This window comes from Falco biarmicus, chromosome 8 (genome assembly GCF_023638135.1).
Source record: "Falco biarmicus isolate bFalBia1 chromosome 8, bFalBia1.pri, whole genome shotgun sequence".
NCBI classification, from domain to species: Eukaryota; Metazoa; Chordata; class Aves; order Falconiformes; family Falconidae; genus Falco; species Falco biarmicus.
In genome coordinates this window covers 14909001-14935156 of record NC_079295.1, presented here as the reverse complement: position 1 = coordinate 14935156, position 26156 = coordinate 14909001, and the positions used below count along the sequence as shown (strand labels likewise).

At 50.8% G+C, this 26156-nt stretch overlaps 3 protein-coding genes across 3 annotated transcripts in view; 1 reads left to right on the top strand and 2 right to left on the bottom strand.

Annotated features, from left to right (window-relative positions):
* The window catches only part of CCNYL1 (cyclin Y like 1), a 34328-nt gene extending 26366 nt beyond the window's left edge, over window positions 1-7962 (top strand). The window contains exons 9-10 of the mRNA XM_056350393.1: window positions 3188-3350; window positions 6215-7962. Of these exons, the coding sequence (XP_056206368.1) occupies window positions 3188-3350; window positions 6215-6331 (280 nt within the window). The 3' untranslated portion in view covers window positions 6332-7962. The remainder of the gene's footprint in view (window positions 1-3187; window positions 3351-6214) is intronic.
* A 1112-nt stretch (window positions 7963-9074) lies between these two features.
* PLEKHM3 (pleckstrin homology domain containing M3) overlaps window positions 9075-26156 on the bottom strand; it is a 120916-nt gene continuing 103834 nt past the window's right edge. The window contains exons 9-10 of the transcript XR_008823717.1: window positions 17872-18054; window positions 9075-9221 (exon numbers count right to left, since the gene is read on the bottom strand). The gene's annotated coding sequence lies outside the window, so the exon portion shown is untranslated. The remainder of the gene's footprint in view (window positions 9222-17871; window positions 18055-26156) is intronic.
* On the bottom strand, window positions 11212-15843 carry FZD5 (frizzled class receptor 5). The gene has a single exon (XM_056350392.1). It carries the CDS (start codon window positions 15733-15735, stop codon window positions 14005-14007), a length of 1731 nt encoding a protein of 576 aa, XP_056206367.1. The 5' UTR covers window positions 15736-15843; the 3' UTR covers window positions 11212-14004.

Genomic DNA, 26156 nt, shown 5'->3' with positions numbered 1-26156 from the left:
TTCCTTCTAGGTGGGGGTTGGAATTTCTGAAAATGGGGGAGTTGTCTGCCCCAAACCAGTTTTTGTTACAAAAGTTATGTCACACCACAAACAGCAAACATAGTACCGTGTTTCATACACACCCCTTGCCTGGGAGTTCTTTGTCTCCAAATGCAGGGCTGTGCCAGCTCTGCTTTCAGGAAAGCATAATTAGTGATTTTATACAATGTACATCTTCACTCAGCCTGGCTCAGAGTGCTCATCTCTCTGAGGAACATACTTGAGGCATAACTATGAGATGGCTGAAGTGGGGTCAGCAATGCTAGGAGTGCTGGAGTGTACATCTTGCTCTTTTTGATGTCTCCTCTTCTAGCCCTATTTGGGACAAATCAAATTGATAGCACTGAAAGTATCCGTAACAAGCAGGATGTTTATTCTGTATTGCCAGTGCTGGGTCTCCTGAAGCTGTCAGTACTTAGATTTTCAAAGCAGTGATGGTGGTAAGGAAAATAGACTGAATTTAGGCTTATTTTTCCCTCCAATTTGAAGACGGGATATTTGTAATCCTATCTCATTTGAAATGACTTCGACTTTTGAATTTAGGTATGGGCAGAAGTTGTACAACCCCTTTCTGACAGTGGCCCGGGGCTGTCCTCCCAGGCCCTGCAGTGCTGCATTTGGGCAGACCTCGCTGCTCCTGGGCTGGGTAACATCACCATGATCAGGACCTTGGAAAACTGCTTAAAAGACTCAGCAAAACTGAGGTTTCTGTTTTTAAGTCTACTTTCAATTAATAGTTGGTACTACAGTTAATTGTCAGCCTTAGTAGTTTCAGTAGTTTTTTAAACTAGTCATTTGATGGTATTAGAATACAGGTGTTACTGCGAGGAAACAACTGGCAAAGGATTTCAGGCATGTCTGCATTCTAGTGCTGGGGACTTTGCAACACTGCCAAAAAATCCACCCCAAACCCCAGCAGCTTCCCAGCTGAAGATTGCTCGGCAGGGCTGTACTGGGTATCGCTCCCTGGGCGGGCCATTCCTGTGCAGTAAAGGCTTGTCCACAAGGACTGGTGGCACGTTTTGTTTGTGAACTTCCTGTGAATTTTCCTCCTGGCTCTACATACCTGGAATGCTCTTGCTAACCTGATGGATACTCTTGTTGAGCCACTGCAAACCAAGCATAAGAGTTACACCACGCTGGAACTGGCAAAAGGTTTTCTGTCTGGTTTAGTTCACCCAGTTTGCAAATCTGTGTGTGTGTGTACGTGTACGAGCCAGACACCTCTCCAGAAGGCAGGGTAGGTGCACCTCGTCCCCACCAAACACGCTGTCCTTACTGCTCAAAGACACTTGCTTGGCAGCGCCACCTCACAGCTCTGTGAGCGGTGCGAGCCGTGCGGTTCTCACAGAAACTGCCAGTGGGTTAAAGTTTGTTAAAGGATACGCGATCCAGGCCTTGTCACTAGCAGATGAGTTCATTTGCCTTAGCTTCTTCCTACTCAACATAGGTTAAAGTGTTCGTCTTGTTTTTTTCTATCACAAGCCCTTTCTTATTTGACCAAAGCAAAGGCGGGTTTTTTTACTGAAAGGGGGTTTTGTTTTGGCTTTTGGGGGGTGTCTGGTTTTGTTTTACTTATTTCTAATGGGGAAAAAATCAAAGGAAATTAAATTGGTATTTGGGAGTCATCCTTTGTCAAAACTTGCTTGTTTTGATGAGAGTGAATCCATAATCACTGAAAAATTAACTGTGCAGCTGCTAATCTTGCTATGATTGCTTGTAAGGGGACACATGCTGTTCGTTCTTTTGGCTACCTATATTTGTAAATAAGGCACAGAAAACACACAGGCATTATCCTTTCCCAGGTTTTAAACCACCGTTAATAGACTTGTTAATCCAATGAAGAATTGTATTTTTACAGAATTAAAATGTATTAGCCTAGTGAGTACAAAAGGGGCAGTGAAGAGCATTTATTCACAGGGTAAATCAAGCTCTGATCAGCTGATCATCAAAACATTATCTGATTTACATTTCTATAGGCTTATGACCATATGAACAGGAAATTAATTTTGGCACTAGGTTCAATGACACTCAAGTCCACTATGCTAGAAAGAAGCACAAAGCTGCTATTCATACTGAGACCTGCCATCCAACACAGGATACAACCTAGATGATTCCTTGATTTATATCCCACCACCACCACCCCCTGATAGGTAAAACATCAATTTCAAAAGCCCCCCAAAAGCAAGAACAGCCTTGGTACTGAATTTGTGCAGCTTGCTTTCTGGTGTATTCACACTTGGCCCATACAGCTGCTCAGTTCTGTTGAGACAAGTCAGCTACCGGTAGGAACAATCGTTGAGTTAGTGTTGAACTGAATTGCTTGCTTTGGGTACCACCAGTTTATTTTAGGTTAATTTGTAAAGCATTGTTTGTCCTCTGTAGAACATCTCTGATTTAGCTGACCATGGTACAGTAGCTGAAGCAGCCTTTTTCATGTCACAGTGCTCTCCTTACTCTCCTCCAAACGTTTTGCCCGGTGAAATTAGACGAGCGAGTAAAAACTGGACAGTGCCCTTTGACATAGTACTTTGTTATCCTGCCTAATGCTATTGAGGAGAGAATTCCATCTCCCACCTAATGCTGCTTATTTATTTATTTATTGGAGATGAATCCATGTTGCTTCAAGAGGCTTTTTTCTGTGAGATAATAGCAGCAGCTCTTCATAGATCCATTTGTTGCCGTGGTGATCTGCCTACTCCTTTTGTTAGTCCGCCTCTACTTCAATAAACCCCCTTCCTGTTATCAGCCCGGTGAAAATGTCTGCAAGTTCTTCAGAGCTAATAAACAGCATACATCATTCCTTTCATCTGATCACTATAGTGTGGGGCCGTACAGAGTGAGAACGGCGCATGAATTGTACAGCTGCACTAATGGAACTCTGAAGAATGAACCTCCCCGGTCGGCCCGGCGAGTGCGCGGCAGGGCGTGCTACCGTCCCCTCCGAGCTGGAGGTGCCAGGACTCAAAAGCTGCACCTTGTTTTGAGCACTGGCGAAGGACCCGTCTCTCAAACCCAGTAATACAGAGCTCTGGATGACTGTTTCCAAGTTGCTGCTTTTAAAAACAGGCTTAAGGTCTCTTCAGTGCTTTCAGCCAGCTAAAACAATCTTTTTTTTCCTTTGTCTTCTGTCCCTTATGCCTCCTAGGAACGAGATGGAAAGACACTTCTTGGAGCTACTGCAGTTTAATATCAATGTTCCTGCCAGTGTTTACGCCAAATACTACTTCGATCTTCGCTCCCTAGCAGATGACAATAACCTGAGCTTTCTGCTGGAGCCTCTCAGTAAAGAGAGAGCACAGAAACTGGAGGTAATGGTCTGAGACTGGCTGAGCAGGGGACTGTGCCTGTACCTGTAGTAAGAGCATCTGTTGCTAATCATGTTAAGTGGTGGTTAGGAAAACTAAAAAGCTTTTAGATTAGTGTATTATGGGGTAATTTAACCCCTTTATAACTACAGTTAGCACTTCTAAAACCATGCCTAGGCTAAGCTAGTATTCCAAGGAAAGGAAGGGACAGAGATTACGGAAGTCTAACAGATCACAAAATAAAATGGAAGTTATTTTGGGAACTGTAGCTCAGCTAGGCTGCTTAAGATTGAAAGGATTAGTGTCATATGTAATGGATTGTCTGTCCTTCCCTGGCCACAGTCTGTATTCCAAGCACCTAGAGACAGTCACACTTGGACCTTTCTAAATACTACCAGCTGAAGGTTTCCCACTGCATCCCACCGCACAGCTGCTTTCAGATTTGGGGGAAGCACTCTTACTGCTGTCATGGTGTAACAAACCATTTGTCTGGGGACAGCTGCAGCAATAGTAATGTTTCTTTTCACAACTCTTAGAACCTCACCTTCCCAGAGAAACGCTGCTTTAAGATAAACTTCTGGTATAGCCGCTTCTTAGGAGTCCTTTAGAATGCCCAGATGAGTGTAAATACAGATTACTGGCCCTTTCTGCTCAATAGGAGAGCAGCCCCCCTGTGAGTCCCTGCAGCCGCCTCTGGTATGAAGGCTCGTTTTAAAATAACTCGGAACTTTTGTGGAGTCGGTCTTCCTAGTTGCTGGAGATACATAAGACATTTTGAAAAATACCTAAATTACCTGGGTTCCCAGGCAAAACTTCTTGTTGGCTCAATGCAACCTTTCATCTGTCCAGGTTTAATTGATGACTCTGCATGTTGTTTTGTTGACCTTTCAACAAAGGCATTACTGCAGGCCCTGTGTACACCGGTACCGTAGCGCCTTTCAGAGAGCGTGTGCTACGGTATCCTTGGCTTATAGTGTTCTGTTGCCCATCCCCAATAATTCTGCCAAGTGCCAGGGTGGGGTTTTCTATTTCATCCCAGAAGTGGCTGAACTTTGGGAATAAGTGGGATCCTTCCTGGTCCTTTGGAATGACAGGTATGATACGCGTATGAATTCCACTATTTAAAGTTAAGCAATGCAACTTTTCTGCTTTGTCTCACCCTTGTTACTTGCACTTTAGCCTAATACTGTCACTAATTGTAAATGTGGTTGTAGGGCAGTTCATATTCCACAGGAAATTGTTTACTGAACTGCTCAGTGCCCTGGCATAAGTAGATGATTTACAGGTTGTGAGCCTGGTTTGTTTGTTCTTTGCTAGTATTTGGGGGCTTGGTATTTAAAACCAGAGTAATTTTCAGTACAGTATGTGATTTGCCATAATGCACTTACTAATGCATGTATATAGGACATTTTGGATTTAATTCTAAAGCATGATAAATATTTAAACCATTCGCTAAAATATTTAATTCTACGTTTTGGTTAGAAGCACATGGAGCAGTTGACAGGAGCCTGTATGAAGCAGCAAATTAGTATTCCAGGGACTGAAAACTGATTTACACCATATGGGTGACTGGGGCTAAATATGTCAACACAGGTTGCTTTATGATTGATGTGCTAGTGTTAAAACAGGATGGAGAGTCTGTCTGGTCTTGCACCAGGAGCTCATGCAGCCAGTGTCTCAAAGAATGCCACTTTTGAGCCAAATGCATGCTTCCAGAAGGTCGGCAGAAATAAATGTAAATAATTATTTTAAAATACACTTAGAAGTTTATTCATGCTCAGAGTGCTTTTCACCTTTTGAACTTCCAGAACACTGGGCTGTGCTGAATGGGTGCTGCCTTAAAGGGAAGGTGTAGGCTTGTAGCTGAGCGCAGGACTCTGAAAGATCATCTGGTGATAGGTGGTAAATTATTAATGGAAGTAAATGTTCAGGACTGAAATTCAGTTCAGCCTTTTATTACAGGTATCCTTATTTATTTGCGTTGATAATGCCTGAAGGCTCCAGTCAGCAATAGGTGTTGCAGGGGAGGACACACTGTTTTCTAGACAATCATGTGTTACTAGGATTTAAATAATTAGGCTTATTACTGGAATAGCTGCACCAGAATAAAGGCTGCTTGACTAGCTAGATCAGCAGAGCAGAGGCAGGCCAATAAATGCATGAAAAAGCAGTTAAATACTAAGTTGCCCACATGTGCTGATATTGAATAGCTGTATTAAAGTGCCATGGGCATTGCCGTGCCATCCAGCAGTGGGCTGCCCTTCCTTCTTGGACCTCTTTAGGAACCTGATCATGTGAGTGATCCCAGGAAGGACATGTTGGGGGCAAAAAGGTGTAGAGAAGGTAAAGGTCAAACAGACATCCTAGTAGAACTTCGTTTCCTAGGCCTGCTTGCACTTTGTGGCTGAGGGCAAGGTGTCCAAGGGACACCTTTTCTCTCATAGAAATGGCTGCGTGCATTTTTCTACTGTTAAAATAAATTTTTTGTGCTGCTGTGTGCACCAGACCTAACTACTAGGTGCAATTTTGAACATAACTTCCACAAACTCATACATCTGAAATGGGTCCAAGTCCTCCATTAGATAGTGGGACTGGTAAAAGAACAAAGATACTTGGATATGGAAACCACTCACCTTCTTCATGTCCTCCTTCCTGACGGGTAGTGTTGCTGTTAGCATGGGGACAGACCCCTTTAATATTTTCCCTCCAAAGTAGTTCTTATTTACTATCTTTCTAGGTAAAAAAGCTAGTGGCGTCACTGCTGCAGAGCAGCTGCGCTGTTGGCATTACGCTTGTAAATGCTTCCTTGGAACGTTCAGGCTTTTCTAACGCGTACTTTTCATTTTGTATCTCAACATGGTATCCAGGCTATCTCCCGGCTGTGTGAAGACAAATACAAAGACTTGTCAAAAGCTGCTATGAGACGATCTTTCAGTGCTGATAACTTAGTTGGCATCCGCCGTTCTAATGCCATCCTCTCCTGAGGAGAGAGAAGGGTGCAGCACCACGAACCAGCATCCATATGAATTGGAGGAATACCACCACTCCACGCGCACAAGCCAGAGGTGATGGTGTCTTCCAGCACGAGGAGGAGAGAGCCCAGAGCTCGAGGAGCATACTTGGTGCAAAAGACAAGACCTTTGTCACATCAACTCTCTCCTCCTTCTAATGTATCCAGAGGTGCAAAAACAAACTTCTCTCCTTCTCTCCCCCACAGATGTTTGCTTACTATGTAGGCCTATAGCTGTGAACTCTTGAGGTTTTTAATAATAAGTAGTTTTCAATTTTAGAATTTAAACACTAACCACGTGACTATAGTTACAATGTTCTTCCCTCCTCTCCCCTGTCATCCAGAGTCTCGCTGCATATGTATTTCGGGTCAATGCAGTGTTAACAAAAACAAAACAGAACATGGGGCTCTTAAAAGTATAAAGCCACTCTGGAGCTGAAAACAGTAGCATAGACACGTGTTGACGGCTTTTCCCTGGTTTGGCTACTAAAAGCTGCTATTATTTGTGATCTGTTCATAACCAAGAAGCTGCCCAGCAGGAAGGAATTCCAACTCTGCGCCCACAACTCCACTCAGTAGAGATTGTCAAAAGACTTTGAATGTTTTGACTGGGGGCAGAGACACGGTTTTATGTATTGTTAAAATGTATAGGGTCCATGCTGCATTTCTTGTGAGTTATGGTGCTTCTCTCATTTTCTAATACTTACATTGCTCTGGAAGAGATGCAATCTGTATATTTTTCTGAGGCATTGAATGAGAAAGTTGGTCTGGAAACATCATCACCATCCCCAACAGTGTAGCGATCCAGTGGTGAATGGCATGTGTGCAGCACTGCTTCTCTGAGTTCTACTGCAGATCTCTTGTGCTATATACAGTGGAGTTCCTAAAGCTGATATTGTGCATCCATCTGGCTTCCTTGGGGTTTTTGTTTCCTGGGAGGGATTTACATTCATAATGAGACAGTAATGAGTTTTGAGAATCCTGGGCTACCTGACAAGGTAGATTGACAAATATTGTGTTCAATTGAGAATTATCAAAAAGCTTTCTACAAAACCCAGGTGTTTTGTTTTTTTTTCTTTGCAAAGTGAATTTTACCTTGTGCAACTGCTCTACAAGCTTGGGTTTTGTTCTTTCTGAGACTTTGGAATGGAGCTTACTTTCAGGCTCTGAAACTGAACTCTAAACAGGATAAGTATTATTAGACTATTCCTGTTACAAGTCTTTGTGGTATCTTCCCTTCTTGGATCCAAATAGATTCTAGGCGGTTTGTCCTAGGAGCAGACCTCCCCCCGAACGGCGCGGGTTTTGTGCACTTCCTTTTCCAGCCAAGGCCCAGACACTTACACTGAACAGCCAGTCCATATGCCTTTGCGAGTGGGGCGCTCTGAGCGTAGCCATCAGTTCGGCTGCGCTCAGCTGTTAAAATGATGCATACAGCCTTTTGCGGTATGCAAACGTGTCAGCCCCTGGCTCCCAAATCCATGGAACTTGGCACTTCAGGTATTGATCACAATTCAATTTTGGAAACAATGCTACATCTTCAGGTGGTTTTCCTTTCTCATGTTTGTATTAAAAGAAAAGCTAATAAACTCTATTTTAATTAAAGTTAAAGGTGAATTGTGTGTTCTGTACAGCTGTCTGATTTAATTCCCCATCATGAGTATCTGGTGCTGGGCAGCTCCTCTCAAGTGTGAAAAACCCCCAGTGGTGTGCATTAAGGCCCCTCGCCTTCATTTTATCGGTGACTTGTGAATGTCTGGGGAGCCAGCAGCAGAGTCAGGGGGCAGCTGCGACAGAGAGCCGCTCGGTCGGTGGCTGGGGCAGGGGCACGGCTTCAGCTGAAGGTGCGGTAGGGACCTGCGGAGCTGCCTGGCTATTCCCACAGCATTTGGATTTAGAATTTGACTGGGGCTGCTCAAAGGACTATCACTGACAGTTTCTTTGCACCGAAATGTCCTTTAAGTAGGACCAGTCTCACTGGAGGCGATTTTATGGTTTTTAAGCCCTCCCTTGAGGAGCACTAAATCGGAAGCTACAAGCGACCAACTCCAGGATTGACTCCTGACCTAATTGCTAAAGAGCTTTTCTTCCCTTTGCACTGCCAGGCGCCCTCAGCTTTGTGTGATGGGTCTGATGCATTTTGCTGTGGGCTGGCATGGGGCAGTCATTTACCTCTTTTGCCAAATGAGACAGAGGCTTTTGCTGCTGGCCTGGATGGCAAGAGAGTGACAGCTCAAGCTGATGGCTGCTTCTGCAGTGCATCCTGCAGGAGACTGCTGCTCTGAACTTAATTTTGTCCCCAGCCTTAACTGGCTTTAGTTTTACTGTAGCATAGCCCAGAGCACATTGTCAATAGGATTTTGATCTGTTCAGCAGATGCTAAACAGGGCTCAACTTCTTAAAGGAGAGAAAAAAAGAGCAATTCCGTTTAATTCAATGTTCTGGCTCCCCTGAAAGAGTTGGATTCTGGAAAACACAGCTAGTGGATTTCTTAAGTAAACAATAAAAAAGATACAGCTCCCTTCTGAAGGGATGAGCGGCGATAACATTTTGGAAGAAATTATATTTAGGTGGTTCTGCCGGAAGATGAACTGGGGGAGGGGGAGATTCCCTGTAACTCTCAGTAGTATTTATACATTAGCAGCACTTCTCTCAAAAAGGCAAAAGAAAAATTACAATCATAGCTTGAGTATTGTAATTACCGAGATTGTTACCTACCTCTGCTCCCAGGGAAGAGCAACCAGCTACAGGCTCAGCGTACCTTGTGTCTCTTAACCCGGCAGCTGAATCCTAGTTAATCGATGTTGAGGCGACCTCTGCCTGCATTCAGCTCCAGGGCAGCATGCCCCATCTGGCAGTAAATACTGTTTGCAGAGACAATAGCTAATGTTACGGCCCAGCAAGAGTAAGGCGAGCACCACCAAGAACAACGCGAGCACCGTGTGTCAGCGGTCAGCAGGGGCAGGAAGCCACCAGGGACCTGTCTGTGAGCTACGTGATGCCCTTGGCCTCCAGCAGCCCCTTCCCTCTGTGTACAGGGACTGTGTATTTTGTTTCTAAGGAAATTTTATGAGAACTACTTCAGCGTGGGTTTGGCAGTTAAGAGGACAGGCACTCCAGGGATGGAATAAATGTCAAGGCTGGTGCTTCTGGATAAGAGCATAGGGCGTCAAACATAACCTGAGCAAGCGAAGGGGACAGAAAAGCAGTTGAGGCAAGAGGTTGCGGAGGGGGTTGGCCGGCATGCGCGGGGCAGGGTGAGCTGGTGTGTTCAGAGCTCAACCCCGGGCAGGCTGCTGCCCCCACTCCGCACGGGCATTTCCCACAGCGCAGCAGCGTTAGGTAGGGCTGGCTTTCCATAATGTTACCTGGGAAAACTACACTTGCACGAAGTAAGCTGCTTGACAGGATACAGTGAATTACACACAGGGTGCTGCCAACGTGACTGCAGCGCACTTACTAACCCACGCCCCCCAGCCCCTCGCTGACTAGCCAGGGAGAGAGTATTTACCTGGCTGAACACGGGCTTGTTTGGCATAGGATTAGAAAAGTCTCAGGCTGCCTCTGTGGACAAGGCATTTTTTTTAGGGTGACGCAACCACTTCGGCTTCTGCTCTGTGATATTAAAACCTGTTTGAGAAGCCATATGGTCCCCATGCTGTCAGACACTGTCCCCATGCCACCCAGCCTGAAACAGCTGCAGTTGCACTGTTCAACCCCCAGGCAGCCGGTGACTACCTCGAGGATGGCCTAAGCTGCCCAAACGGGACATGGAGCAGCATGAGTAGTTAGTTCCCTCACTCCAAAACAGCAGCTCCAGGTAGGCAGTGGGCAGCAGTTCTGCTCAGCTCCTACTTACTGCGGAGCCGAGGACACAGCAGCTTGCTGAGGGGCGAGGATGGCAACAAGGCTGCCAGCGAGGTGCTGGAGTTGCTTCCAGAGGCAGGCGGCAAGTGTCCTCAGCTCCATCAGCAAGAGCCTCATGCTGAGATGGCACATGTCCCCTCCATAGCCCATAACCGCTGCCCTGCACGTGGGGTGGCCCCTGACAGCATGGGGGGGATCACCCAGCACTGAGGAATCAGGTGAGTCAGTCAGTGCAGCTGTCAGGTTTATCTCTGGGTGCTGGAATACTGCTTCCAGGTAGGAGATCCTATCTAGTGGGTCCCAGTGTGTGCCTACACACCTAACTAGATAGCAGAGTCCTGCACCATTAGTCACCATGGAGCCAGCCTTAACCCCCTGCTGTCCTTCCTCTACGTGCTCCTCCCAGCATGAGCGAGCTCACAGCAGATGGCAACAGGGACACTCAAATCTGCGTGCAGTGTCCTGCTTGGCTAAGAGCTGTCACCTGCTCAGCCTCAAAAGTATCAAAGGGCACTTCTTCAGGGCCCAGTTCCAGCACAGGGCAAGGGACTGGTACTGCGCAAGCTGCAGAACACCAATAAAAGTTGATAGTTAACCCCCTTCTACGAGCAAGGCACGACCTTGGCCTGACAAGGAGACACGCTGTCAGAGAGGTCACGGGCACACGGGCAGCAGCGTGCGGCACGGCAGCCCCTGAGGATTAAACCCAGCTCAGCACAGAGGCTGCACATGGGCCATGGCACGCAGCACCGTGCTGGGCTGGGCCACAGCGTGGCATCCCCATGCCGAGGGCAGCGCCATGTGGGCTCGTGCACACAGAAATGCTATTCCGGCGCCATGCAGAACTCGCTGGTCCCCCACGATCCCTAGGGAGCTAGAGCTCTGCACTGCCCCCCTGCACATGCCTCCCCGTCCTCCCGCAATTAAGTCTTTACGGTAATTAATATTCTAACAGAAGCAGAAGCAAAGAAAACAACACACGGGGGGGGTGGTTTTTGTCCTCATAAATAACTAATCTTGATACTTCTCTTTGAATAAAATTTCTTCAGCTTTTCACAAAATATAGTACAGTTATTTAAACAATGTTGAACAGCATCAGTAACGGAAGAGGCAAAACCCAACATGTAAATTGGCTACAGCATACAGGGCACCCAGCAACGGCGCCTTCCCCCTCCTGCCACCTGTTGCTGAGAAGCCAGGCTCAAACACGTTGATTGTATTAACCTACCATTAGATCAAAGCTGAAAACGCTCTTGCATTTTTCAATAGGCAATGATTTGTAGCTAATTTTGGATATTTTTTTTTTTACAAAAAAAAAAAAAAAAAAAAAAGGCTTTACACAGTCAGTTGCACTTTGGAAAAAAACAAAAACAACAAAACACCACCTTTGACATGGTTTTGTTCATTGTATTGCATGATGTGTGTTTAGCTGTATCTACAAAAGGCACTATAGAAAGAGAGGAGTCCAGCAAGGCATAGATTGGGCAGGCTGGAGTTATTTAACACCCCGGATCATAACCCGAGACTGCCCACAGCATCTCTGCACCTGACCTGCCCTGCTGCCGAGAACACACCTGTCCCAAACCCATATCAAAGGTCACTACGGCTTCTGTATGTACAACCTGGGCTATAATACAACTATTCACAGTTTGTAACACAACACGGTGCAATTCTGTCCACAATGAAGTACAGCAAACACGCTGGAGGGAGGGAGCGAGCGCTCTGTCGCAAGAGTGCTGGTCTGTGCGGCTGGGCAGCCCCTGCCGAGCCCTCATCCCCTGCACTGCTGCTCTGCCCGGAACCCCCCAGACACTCATGTGGTACCTTGGGAGTAGCTTTATCAGTACATGTGCCTCTCGAGCATTGCCCCGCTTCCCTGGATTTGGTTTTAAAACGAGGTGGAAACCTTCTTGACTGAAGTGGTCCAAGGGTGTTGAGAACAACCTGGGATCCTTGCAGTCCAGTGGGAGCAAAGCCAGCAGCTGTTCTCCAGCGCTTGAGCAGCTGGGTCACGGTGCCACACTTGAAGGCAGGCAAAAAAAATGACTCAAGTAATGGCTGGGTGGATCACCACTTAGGGCAGGGGAAAGGGGAAAAAAAAACCCCCAAAAAACCCCAAAAAACCAAAACCAAGCGCGGGTGCTTTCACAAGCCACCTCTCACCACCCTGTGCCACAGCCGGAGCCCCTTGCCCTTGCTGCGTTCCATGAAGTTGACAACAGCCACCCCCCTTCTCAGCATCATTCTACTTATTGAAACCCAGCTGTCACCACCGCTTAATGCCAGGCACCGGTTCTGTCGGCGCGCTGCTGCTGTCTGACACAGGGAAGGGAAAAGGCTTGGGAAGCTGGAGGAAAGGCAGTACGAGCGTTCTGCTAAGTTTTCCTAAATTAACTGCTCACTCTCAAATCCTGCAAATCCCACACTGTCTCCGACAGAGGCACAGCTTTGAAAAAAGCAGCAAGAAGTGTTGAAGCTGGATAGCTGGAATATCCAGCCACTCCCCAGGAGAGACAGACTGCTGCCTGGCACAGAACCACCGCCCCCCCCATGCCCACACTACCTGCTGCAGTTGTGCAACCACCCTTTTAGCGCTGGTTGTGCCACGCTGTGCCGCAGCCAGCAGGCTGGCAGGCAGTGCCGGGGCTGCCCATCTCACCCCAGGTAACCTGCACGGCGCAAGGCAGACGTAAGCAGCTCGCCAGGCTGCAGAGGCAAGAGGTGCAGAGCAGCATCGACCCGTTCCCAGCGCTGTCGCTGCCACTGCCAGCGGTGCCCAGGGCTCCTTGTGAACCCCGCGCTGGGACGGCAGCCTCGTCACCCGCGCAGCCCCCAGGCTCTCCGGGGTGGGCAGTGGAGCAGCTGCCCATGCACAGCAGCGGGCCAGACCCAGGCGTCAGCACCGCAGAACTGAGCCCCACCAGCACCGGCCTCTGCTCAGCCCCCTGCCCGGGGAGAGCAGCACGTGCTGCCCAGGGGAGAGGGGACCTCTGGGGTTACCTAGTCCCCGCCTGTGCTGAGGACAGCTGGGACCCTCTCCCTGCCTGCCTCGAGGGCTGGGTGGCCGTTCCCCTCTGCAGCCCGTTCCTCCCACACTGCTGCTGCCCATGAAGCCCCTGGCCCACGCAGCTCCCTCCCCGCGGCTCAGCGGGCTGCCATCCGAGTGGGGCCAGCAGCAGCGTCACATCTGGGGGCCCCCAGCCCTGTCCCCCGCAACACGTAGCTGTGCCCAGGGGCTCAGGTGCAGCACGGCAGGGAGGCAGCCCCAGCTGCCAGCTCTCCCCAGCTCCCTCGCACCCCGCGGGCTCCAGCAAGTGGCTCGGTGGCAGTGCCGGAGTACTAGCCGGGATTGGGGGCCACCACCCACCCTACCTGCTGCAGCTCTCCCCTTCACCCTGGCACCAGCAGAACCTGCCCAGAGGCTCATCGTAGGACACAAATCAGAGCTCACAGGCTACCTGCCACCTGACTGGCCTGCAGGCAGCAGCACCCTAGGACCCCAAACAGGGTGTGGGACCCCAAATGGAGCACACACAGTATTGCCAGGCTCCAGGCGTCCCTGTCTCTCTGCTCCCACATTGTTGGCAGCACCTCTCCCTGCCCTGCCTGGGGCTGCGGCCGCTCCATACCCCAATGGGCACACATGCTCAGTCCCGGGCAGCACCACCACAGTGGGGCTGAGGATGCTGGGGGTGGCCCAGCTGCCACCCCTTCTTCTGTGGCCCAGGGTCTTTGCAACCCTCTCCTCCCTGTGGCTGGGGTCACCGAGGCTCCCTCCGGTCACACATGGGACAGCGGGACCTGCTTGTGGTAGGAGGCCATGCTGGGCAGCACCGTCCTGCCCGCCAGTGCCGGGCTGGTCTCGCCGTACATGGAGGCACCCGCAGGCTTCCTGGCCCGGCAGCAGCGGGCTGTGAAGCGCCTCCAGGACTCAAGTGTCTTGCCAGACCAGATCCAGACGCCAGAGGTGATGCCCACCACAAGGCACATGAAGTACTTGAGCATGAAGACAGCGTAGTCAGGCTTGGGGCGGTGGGGGTCCCCCGGGCAGGAGCAGTTCTGTGCCTGCTCCCACGCCTCCCGGTTGTGCTGCTCGTAGATGTAGCAGGCGATGACGATTGTGGCAGGCACGGTGTAGAGCACGGTGAAGATGCCGATGCGGATCATCAGCTTCTCCAGCTTGTCGGTCTTGGTGCCGCCCTGCTTGATCACACTGCGGATGCGAAAGAGCGAGATGAAGCCGGCCAGCAGGAAGAGGCTGCCGGTGAAGAGGTAAACCACCAGTGGTGCCAGCACAAAGCCCCGCAGGTTCTCCAGGCTCTGGTTGCCCACATAACAGACCCCGGCCACTGGGTCACCGTCCACAGAGCTGAGCGCCAGTACAGCGATGGATTTGGCACTGGGGATAAGCCAAGCGGCCAGGTGGAAGTACTGCGCGTAGCTAGCAATGGCCTCGTTGCCCCACTTCATGCCGGCTGCCAGGAACCAGGTGAGGGACAGGATGACCCACCAGATGGAGCTGGCCATGCCAAAGAAGTAGAGGAGAAGGAAAACCACCGTGCAGAGAGCCGGGCCCGTGGTCTCATAGTGGATGTGGTGGTGCTCTGGGTTGCAAGCCACGTTGGCGTGCCCTGCCACCAGCCGCACAATGTAGCCCACGGAGACGAAGAGGTAGCAAGCAGAAAGAAAGATGATGGGGCGCTCAGGGTACTTGAAGCGCTCCATGTCGATGAGGAAGGTGGCGACGGTGGTGGAGGTGGAGATGAAGCAGAGGATGGACCAGAGGCCAATCCAGAAGGTGGCGAAGGTCTTCTCGTCCTGGGTGAAGTAGGGCTGGTAGCAGGGGATGGCGCAGTTGGGTACCTGCCCAGTCCGGACGCGGTTGTACAGCGGATGAGACTCCTTGGAGATGGGGATAAGGGGCGCTTTGCACTTGCAAGTCCGGCCGCAGTCCAGCCCGGAGGGGCGCTGCCCATCGAGCGGCGTCAGGTTTTTGGCTGCGTCCCTGGCAGGGCGTGTGGGCTTCCCAAAGAAAGGCGGCAGGGTGGTGGCTTCCGTGCGGTTGTAACCCATGCAGAGCACCTCGGTGTCCCCCAGCACCGGCAGGCTATCGCAGCTCATCCTCTCGGGCCAGGCGAAGCCATACTGCTGCATGATGGGCGAGCAGCCCGCCTTGGCCCGCTCGCAGACAGAGCGGCAGGGGGGCAGCGGCTTGGTGTAGTCGGGCAGGCAGATGGGGGTGTACATGCTGCAGAGGAAGAAGCGCAGGTCCGGGGAGCACTGGATCTCCACCAGCGGCCAGAACTGGTGCACCTCCAGCCCGGCCTCATCCTGCGTGTCGTGGTTGAACTGGTTGGGCATGTAGGTGAGGTTGTAGCCGATGCCCTTGCACATCGGCACCGTGATCTCCTGGCACACCAGCGCCTTGGAAGCGGCGCGCCCCGCCGCCGGCAGCCCCAGCAGCAGCGGCAGCCCCAGCAGCAGCGGCACCGGCAGCCCCCGGCCGCCCATCGCCGCCGCGCGTCCTACCGCTGCCGCATGCCCCGGGCGCCCGCCGCCACCGCCGCCGCGCCGGGAGCGGGGGCCCGCCGGGACCGGGACCGCCGCCGCCGCCGCCACCTGCGCTCTGGGGCGGGCGGGCGCTCTCCCGCCGCGCCGCGCCCGCGCCCCGCCCCCGGCCCGCCCCCCGCCTGCGCCCCGCCCTCAGCCCCGCCCCCGCCGGGGCTCCCCGCGGCCGCCCCTCGGCCGAGCCAGGCGGCGCCCCGCCTGCCGGGGGCGGCTCCGGCCCGGCGAGAAGGGACGGCGGCGCCGAACCGCGGCCCACGCCGTGCCTGCCCCCGGCCCCCCGGCGGCGGGGGGAAGAGCAGAGCGGGACAGGGCGGCCGCCGCTTCGCACCCCTCCTCCTCCGGCCCCCCGCGGGACGCAACGGCGTGCGGGGCAAAGGGGGCGACCCTGGGGCGGGCAGGGGTCCCGCCCCGCGGCCGCCCTGCTCCGGCAGCCGGGCCCCGGCCCCGGCACAGGGGTGGCGGCAGCACCTCCCGCCGCTGCCAGCTCCGCGGCCGCCGGGCAGGGCGGCGCTCCCGGCCAACTGAGCCTCCGCGGGAGGGGCCCCGGCCGGCCCGCCCGCCGCCCCCTCTCTCCCGCCGGGCGCGGCGCGAACGAGCGAGGCCGGCGCTTGCCCGGGGCCGCGGTCCCGTCCCAGCGCCCCGGGGCGGGCGGGTCCGGTCGCGGCTGCGCTCGGCCGCCCGGGCTCGGCAGCGCGGACCTGAGCGCCCAGCCCGGGTGGCGCCCGGGGCGCGGCGAGGAGCTGGGGCCAGGCCCGCTGCGGCAGCGCTCTCGCTCCGGCCCGGGAGGCAGGCGGCTCCCCAGCCCTGCGCCGCCCGGGGCGCGGGTGGAAGGGCGGCCAGGGCCGCGGCACTCGCCTCCAGCACCGGCCCGACTAGCCAAGGCGCAGCCGCGGCCCGGCACGGTCGCTCTGCGGCCTGGCGCTGGGGAGCGCCTGTGCCCAGCACCTCACACACCCGAACTGCCCCTCGCCGCACCCGCGGCCCTTGGGGCAACGACCCAAAGCGCGACCCGTAGCACGGCTTGGCTCCCGCCTTGCCCTCGCCTGCTGCCCTGCGGCTCCTGTGCTGCGGGCAGCGTGCCCCAAGGCCACATGCACCCTAAGGCCAGAGACCACCCCAAATCCGATGTGCCTGCAAGTGCCCCCGGCCAGGCGCACACGCTATCTGGTACTGCCAGCTCTGACACTGAACAACTTTCTAGAAAACAGGCAAAGAAACAAAAGCTTAACTCTCTATACCTCTTTGCTTTATGCAAGGTTTGCCTGTAATAAAGCCATACAGAAGAGAATTACAAAGTCACATGTTCCTTTGGAACACAGTGGTGTATCCCTGTAGCAGGAGTCATAACTTTTAATTCTGCCCAACAATGAGCTTCTGTGAACTAGCAGTCCAGCAGAAAGCAATCACAGACAGTTTCATTACGGCTTTCAGTTGATTATCCAAATTATAGCTGAGAGCAGAGGGCAGCCTTTTTATTATCATCATTGCTGTACAATTAGAAAATGCTGATGAAGCTCCACAAGACTAGAAATTCTCCTTTTTTGCTGGCATTTTTCATTTTTATAAGCATTCCCTTGGGCAGTATCTTGGTTTGATTCAACACACAACGGAGAACCAGTACATAGGTGGGAAGGGAGAAGATAAGAAGGGGAAAATGGGGCAGCTCTTCATTTCAGTTAACCTACCAACTCCCATAGTCTGGTTCAGGTTTCACCACTCCTCCAGATGTATCTAATTCTTAGAGCCTGGCTGTAAATAATGCTGTATTTGCTACGCTGGGGACACATAAAATCCAATTAAGAGCCAGGTAGACATCTGTTGGCTTGCTCTGTGCTTCTGTTTCCTTTTTGTTTTTTATGAATATGTAGCAGAGCAACCAGAACAGCTTGTTATTCATCTCTACAGTACAGTATGAGAGTACAGTGCTTTATGTGCATCCAGCACTATTAGTGACAGAAGCTGTGCCTGCACAAAACCTACCGTGCCAAACCCTGGAGAAAAAAGAGAAAGTGTTTCCCACCCCTAAGAACTTGCTATTGTTGTTAAAAAACTCTACAAATTATTAGGAAATCATTTTACCTTTAATCCATATGCAGAGGTGTTCGTAAAGCTCCACCATGGCAGACAGATCTGCTTAACAGCCCAACCAGTCCCTGCCGGTGGCTCCATCCCAGAAGAGATGGGCAGGTGTTGACAATATATGTGTCCTCATGGACATAACTTCCACCTGTTGAGGCATTTTCAGCTGGGATGCTGCAGTTCCTGGTAGAAGAATAAAGTAACAACGTGGTAAATATTTCTGTATTTGGTTCTGTCACTGCTTTATTGTCAGCCTGTACTGTTTACCTGGAAAAAATTGCCTTTGTGAAGGATACTGTGACTTTTAAAAGACTTTAGAAAAGGACTAAGTGAGCTTCCTTTGTAAAGACTAGCTGTTGCCCTTGCCCTTGTTAGACTATTCAGCAGACTTTTGCAAAGAGCTTTTCAGCCCAGGCTCTGGGCAGGGACAAAGCCGGGGGAGTACTGATCTCGCTCTTGGCTTTGCCTGTACCAAAGCAGGGCAGGAACCTCCTGCCCCTCTTGTTGTAGGACCAGCACGCCATCCCTGGCCCTCGACCCTTCTTCCAGCGGCAAATCCTGGCTTTGTCTGCACCACTGACAAAGTGTCTGGCTCCCAGGAAGGGAGCGGTGGGGGCCCAGCGCAGGTGACAGTGGGCTCCTGGTGCTGGTGGGCAGCCTGCCAGTCACCAGCTGGAGGCTGTGCTAGCTCAGGCTCTGCTCAAATTATCAGTGACCCCTGATTACAAACAGTTTGACTGAGGGGGTGCTGGGGACCACAAAGTGGTTTGCAGCAGCACAAGACTGGCAAGGCTGTGCGTTACTGCCTGCCGTGGTTGCAGAGATGGACTGCTGTCATGCTCGCTATCACGATGCGGCCCCCAGGCAGCTCCAGCACAGCAGACCCCGTGTACTGGTATAAAAAGGAGACTGATGTTTCCCTTACGCACTGGACACGGCTGCATGCTGCACCAGGACGGGCGCGCTGTCCGCCTCCACCTGTGCCAAGCATTTGCCTTCCCACCCAAAAGCTGCAAGGCTGCAGGCTGCCAGCACCGCACACCTGTGCACCAAGACTGATGGTGGTAACTGGACCTGGAGGAAGGCTCTGAAGTAAGAGACCAAGGTCCTTGCTGCCCCGCAGGCAGAAAAGACCCAGCAGGTAGGGAGACTGGGGGGGAGGGGCTCTGAGCCCTTTGCCAGCAGGCAGAGCAGAATGACAACCACTGCCAGCACGTGCAGAAGGGACCCTGGCACCTGAATCCTACCGAAGTGAAACTGCAGCAGGGGGAAACATTTTCTCATCTGCCCAAATGATTTAAAAGCAGTGGGCTGGGGACAGGAATTCCAATTTAAATCAGTTGGATGCTTTTTACCATGGATGCCTTGTTGAAATCCTCTTGAAAATCCTAACCTACATCAATACTGTTTGCTTTTACATAGGCCTGTACAATTACGCACCTTGACCCATCACAGGAAAATAAAACCATGCCAAACCGTAGTTATCTTCAAAAACCTACATGGAACTAGACGGCTTCTGAGTGAATTAATGCAAAACACGATTTCTAACAGTGCCAGAGCCTTCAGCAACACTTGACACAAGCACCACAGTTTGTAAACTGCTACCAGATGTTCAGGTAAGTAAGACTAAAGTAAAACCAGGAAGAGCGGCTGCATTTGAAACTCATCTTCCCAGACCCACCAATAATTACTTAACAATATCTGTACATACAAATGAACGTAAAATCTACATAATTAGTTTGCATTAGTCTCCCCAGGCACTGGGATCCCTTCTGTGAGGCACAGTTGGTACTCCGAAGGGGTGCTCCTGTCCCAAGGTGCCACCACTGCAGCACGCAGAAGGCAGAAGCAGGGTCAGGGCCCCAGTTCAAAGGCACAGGAGGGTCGGTGGGGGTGAGGAAGGGTCCTGCCATGCCACCGCCTGGCCATCAGCACCACAGCTGCAGCTGACCGTTAAATCTTGCTGTGATTCACAAAATGCTGAGATGAGGAGGTAGCAGTGAACTTCAATTTGACTTTGTTGGGGGGCATAGTGCAGCCTGAAACTTTTCAGATATGCAGTTTTTGAAACACATCATGTCGTGCTTTTAACTTTTTTTTTTTTTTTTTTTTTTTTACACATGGGCCCTTGGCAAAAAACGACCAGTCCCCATAGTTAAGTTGACATGATAAATTAGTATGGCCCTGGCAAAGCCCTCACTCTTCATTGGGCAAATACTTATTTATGGACTTTCAAGTTGTGGCTTATGTAACAACAGGGTGAGTGACTTTCAAAAACCTCCACCATGTATTGACCTGATAGAGCCTAATGGGTCCTTCAGAGCAATTAGGATTTATTCTGTTAGCGTCTATTGTGTATAGAGACCATTTTCAAAACGTGTTATTTGCCCAGAAGGTAGTAATGACTGTTTAAATACACAGTTAGATTGCTTCTGAAATGCTTGCTGCTCTATACATTGCAAAGAATTTACTCCCAAGTATTTTTCAGAGTTAAATACTTTGCTCCACTGGGATTTCCAAGCAGGGTGATTATACCACACATGCATTTGTATGCTTACAGCTGTAAGTGAACTGAGCTCTCAGGAAAGCTGCCAAATGATCAACCTTGAAGCATGAAATCTGAGGTATTTTCATGACCAAGGGGCCAGTGCTTGCCACTCCAGTGGTCTGAGCACTCAGGCCATTTCCCAGCTGAGAGAGCAGGGCATTTCCCATGAACCATCCAAGTTTTGCCTTGTCTGAACTGAATGTCCAGCAAAGGTGACCTTAACAGCCATGAAGCTGTGGTTTCCACCATAAACCCTCCGTGTGCATGTGAGGTGGGACCATCACCTCTTCCCTGTAGCCTGACCCCTGGCCAGGCTCCTCAGCAGGCACGAAGGAGCACAGCTGCACTGCCTGGCCAAGGTCAGTGCTGGCTTACACCAGCTTTGACTCTGACCATGTGAATAAAACAAAACCCCAACTCATACATGGGAGCTATCAAATGTCTCTATGAAATAATAATAATATAGACTAATTACTGCGTATCTTCAGACCAATGCTGTTCTGATCAGTGCCATCTCTTAACAGGAATTTCCCTTTCCTGCCCTCTCCTTAGCTGTAAGACACCTTCAGGGTAAAACTACTCCAAGCAGTTCAGCTTTGGCACAATGCTTTCCCTGCCCTGCCTCAGGTCACAACCTTTGGAAGCTTGTTTCTATTTGCTTGGTTTACACCAACATTAAAATAATATCCATTACAGCTGCAGTCCTTTATTTCTGGGGACAAAAGCACTAAGCCATTTTCTAATGCAGCAAAGGGAGAGACAGGTTAGAGGAACCTCTGGCTGAAAACATAGCAAATACTTTGGAGTTAGAAGGCAAGTTTGTAACCGCCAATGGGCAAGATCCCCTGGAGAAAACAGTTCGGCAGCCTGGACGGAAGCTGGCTGAAACTTGCGATTTCTGTTTTGTGGAAAATCCCAACATTAAAACCCAATGTACAACAAACCAGTTTGTGCCAAACAGGGTGAGCTGCCCGTACTTCTGAGAAATTCTGCAGCATCAGGAAAAGCTAGGAGCTTTCCTGTCACAACATGAAGTCCTAGAAGCCCCCTGCCTGGGAATGCTGTGGGAGCACAGGATGGGGGAGGTCCTGGGGTGCCAGGAGCTTGCTGGGAAATTGGGCAGAATTCAGCCAGGAAACAGCCCCGTGAGCACTTGTCCCTTAGATCCTGCCTGGCTTTCAGAGAGAATTGGTCAGTCAATAGAAATGTTCCCAAGAAACTTGCTGTCTGCTAAATCTGCACCTTACAAAGAAATGGCTATTGGGATGAACACCTGCGGTTATGGCTGCTCTCTCCTGGCCTTCCGCTGTCGGTATGAACATCTGTGGATATGGCTGGTCTCTCCTGGGCTTAAAATTCTGTCACTTGGTGAAAAACATATGATAACAACTGTTGCTGTTAGGAGTGACTTCAGTCTGCATTCAGAATAGCTCAAGTTCAGTCTCACCTTTTCTGAAAATATGAGGTTTCATACAGTCAAAATAGGTTTCAAAGGCACAAACCACTTTGCATTTCTTCACTAACCTCTCAAGATGCTGTGATCAAAATTTTCCAGATGCAGCAATTTTGGACCTCTTGAGGAAATCTTAAGAGATCTTTATTTCCAGACATTGCTACAGGCCCTCCTTTATAACACGCCACATTGCCCACCCAAGATCAGAGGCAATCAAAAATCACACATTTGCAAGTTTTATCCTGTATGCATACTCATCTGCGGTACCCTTGGAAAGTTCATATGCAATACACGTGTTTTCCTGAACCAGTACATACCCAGGCCTTTCAGGAGACACCTCCTGAAACAACGTCCCCTCCCTGACCTTTCAGGCATTCTTGCTAAGACCAGGCACTTCAGATTCTCCATATCTGCTTCTGACATCCTTGAAGTGCTTGACACAGGGCTGGAGGAATATTTGGAGCTAAGCCTTAGTGAGTCATGTCATTCCCATTAAATGAACCAAATTATGTTGAAGTACAGATTTAAATCCCTGCCTTATCAACATTTATTGGACACAAGTAAAAAGGGACAGAAACAGATGAAAAGGCAATTAACACTAGCTGGAACTATACATGTTTTGATTACTTCCTTCTGCAAGTCATTCACGGGGTAACGTAATACACAGGTCAAAGTGATTTTGGAAAGGATGTCGCTAACAACGTTCACATTTAGGCATTAGTTAGATGTGAAAAATTAATACATGCAAGTGACCCACAGAGCTCAATCTTAAACGGCAACAGCTTTAGCAGGGACTAGTGTTACAGAATTGGAGCACATCAAGAGATTTGCTGGGCAAAAGAAGGAATTCATTCTCTAAATCCTGTAGCTCACTACCATGTGCAGCACCATGCAGCACACGATGTTACCCTGCTTGGGATTCACCCTGGGGATGCAAGAAAGTGCTCCGAAGTATTTTCAATCCTTCCACAAGTGCTAGCACAGGGTTGTCAAAAGTCTTTGATGACCAGGTTGTGCAGTCCTCTTACAGGCTTTTTTTACCAAACTGACACAATCAAATAGATTTTATATAAGCAACAAGCTGACAAAAAAGGCAGCATAACCACTGCAAAGATGGGGTTCACACAGGCCACCACCTTCCTTACGGCATGAAAATGGTGGAGTAGCTTGGTTCAGCTTTTTGCTTAGAGAAGTCTGTTCAGCTGCAGCAGAATTCACTATGTATTTCCCTTATGCTGATGAAATTAACCATTCCGCTATTTGGGACAAGGGAGCGGCTGAGCCCTTCTCCATGCCTCCCACAGGCTGGCACTGCCAGACCCCCAGCTGTTACTCTGTCACGAGGCAGGCAGGACCCCACTGGGTGCACTCAGAGAAACTGCTGTGCAAGTTTCCACCACGCGACATCATTATTTGCCTCTCACTGTGCTAGGTGCTGAATGTACCTGCTGTACAAAGAGCTCTTGGGCCCAGCAGCCAAGGAACCCCAAAAATGGGAGAAAGGACAGGCAACTCTCCATGCTTTTGCAGTTCTGTGACTCGCCCTTCTGGCCACACAGAGCTGGGAAATCAACCCTTCCCTCCTGAGCTGGAAAAAGACTATTCTGGCTCCTGCTGCAGATGCTGCTCTCTGTTTCCGTTCCACTAGAGCACATTAGGCTGACAACCCCCGGCACTACGCTGCAGGGATGCGATGCTGTGTGGCCGTCACTCAGGGCCAGACTGATTGTCCCGGGGACAAAATCTGTTGCTGGTAGAGGGGCTGTCTGGAGGGGCACGGGCCGACCCCTTACCTGGGCCAGCCAGGCTGCATCCCGACAGGACTAAACATTCCTCTTTGGGGGAGGAAGGGAGAGGGCAAGGTGAGAACAGAGCGTAATCCTTTCAGCTGAGGCTCTGCCAGGGATGTTGCTAATTAGTAGAGAGAGGATGTGTTGTGGCTGGTGAGAGACAGACACGTTCTGTGTTGTGAGACAGCGCCTTCAACTAGCTCTATCTGTGAGACACGTACGCCGTGAGCTCCCTGATGGTGTTTGCATTGTGGGAGCCATCCCAGCAACGCCAGCCAAGCCCTTGATGCCCGCTGTGCTGCCCTCAGCCTCGTGTGAAACCCGTGATGGGATTCTGGACAGACCAAAAGTCTTGGTTGTGAATCTTATTGTCGCTGTTCTAATACAATCAAATGTATTTTATATAGATATACAGAGCAGCTGTGGCTTCCAGGTGGTGGAAAAAGACTGGTACTGGAGCAGCAACTGCATTTCCTAAGCTTGCCCGTGTATCTTAGAGGAACTCTCTGCTGCACCTGTAGCTAACAGAGGAAATGAGAAGGTATTTTCAGTCTCTAGCAGAAGAGAGACGGTGGTTCAGAACCGTATGTGTGTGTGTGCATGCGCGTGTATCGCTTTCATGTTTGCAAACGTTTCCAGCAGAGACTACTAAATTTGATCAGTTGGTGTCTGGTCTGATTTGTACTGAGCTGAATCCACAAGAGCCCAGTCTAAGTTTGTGGCGTTGTGTGTGGTTGTGCTTGAGATCAGCACCTGTTCCAGCACCCCTGTATCCAAGGATAGCTGAAATGCACATCCATTAGCTGAGAAGAGCCAGCAAACTAACCACCAGGCCCTGCAGCTTTCTTCCACAGATTTTAATTAGATTCCCTGACAACGTAAAAGGAATGATTCATAATTTTGTGTCTCTGTGTACTTTCCATTTGGGCTAAGACGCCCTGAATTTCTCCTCATTACTTAAGCACATTTATGTGACGTCAAACCTGCCTTATGGACCTTTTAACGTGGCATATTCCTGAGACACAGCTAACTCTGCTGGGCACAGGAGCTCCTTACTAAACCTAGTACGAGCAGTTCAGGAGCTGAGCTGAGCCTGATAACAGCAACAAGCTGATCTCCACAGAAGTAGAGATTAAATGTACTCTGCTGCACACTCATGCAACTACCCGAGACAAGCCCCAGCGGTGCTGGGCCAAAACGTGCTTTAAGAAACTCTGTACGTACCAATGAAGGCCTTAGCATGACTGACAGCTGGCACAGAAATGAGGGCAAAGGGGTGGATGCAAGCGCTCTTTGCGCTGTGCAGTCTTTCGTGGAGAAGCGAGGGCAAGGTTTGGTCTTCAGCCTGAGCAGATTCCTCACAGCTTCTAATCTGACAAAGCTGCTATCAGGCTTCTCCCTAAACAGATCATAAAAACCTGTACAGTTGATTGTGTTATGAGCAAAGAGGGGAACAACGGAAGCAGAAGGGAACCACAGCAGTGACCCCCAAGGCTCTGCCGGGGGAAGAGGGACAGGCCATGGGCAAATGCAGCCTAGCCGTGAGGCAAACCGTGCCGGGCTGCCAAAAGGGACCGGGCTGCTTTACAGGTCCTTGGCACAGGTACAGTGCTGGCCCCAAAACCATACCCCTGTGCCCTGCTCTGGCTGCAAAGTACCTCCTGTAATCGGCTACAAGCTTTAGAGAATGAAATCCAATTTACCTGCCACAAAAAGAGCTAGATGAGGCCTCCCCGGAGCGTGGTGGGTAGCAGAGGGCTGCTAATTCCCACCCCGGAGCTGCTCCCCTCCCGGCCAGAGACGGAGGGAAGGGGGAAGGGGCAGCGATGGCAGCAAGTGCAGGAACAATTCACTGGCGAGCCACCGCGCTCTTTGCAGTTTGCCCACTAATTACTATTAAGCCCTGGTTCCTTTTTGTGTTCCAAGGGGCGTCTTCAATGTGGCACTGCTTCTTGGGCCTTTCATGCGGCTGGGCTAACCCCTGAATAGCAGGCTTCACCCCCTCCTCCTCTTGCTGCCTCTCTCTCCCCCCCTCCCTTTTTCTTTCCCCCTTTTGCTTTTCTGATAGTATTTTCTGTCCATGTTGTGTAAGGCCCTAAATGAATCTTGACTGCCCCTACAGCCGACTGGAGATGCACAAAAGCAGCCCATTCCAGTGGCCACAGCGCCATTGTGTGCCCTAACAATGCACTAATTGGCAGTGACAATTGTGCGGCTGGGGAGGAAGAGGGGGCTGTGGGGGGGACATGGGTCTTTTCCAATCAGCAAGGCAGGTCAATAAAAAGAAGCGCAGTGCGAGAAGCAAGAAACACACTCTGCTCCACATCTCTTCTGCACGCAAGCCCCTGCCAGTCCCTAGCGATCTGCTCCAAGGTCCCCCACAAATTCCTACACAGAAGGGTAAAGTGAATAGTTTTAACGGCTGGCTATGCAGAGCAAGAGATGTGCAAACTGAAAGGATCATCTCAATCTCCCAAGCTGTCTCACCATCCCA

Excerpts from the sequence above, each read along its gene's own strand:
- FZD5 (XM_056350392.1), bottom strand. The coding sequence starts at position 15,735 with ATGGGCGGCCGGGGGCTGCCGGTGCCGCTGCTGCTGGGGCTGCCGCTG.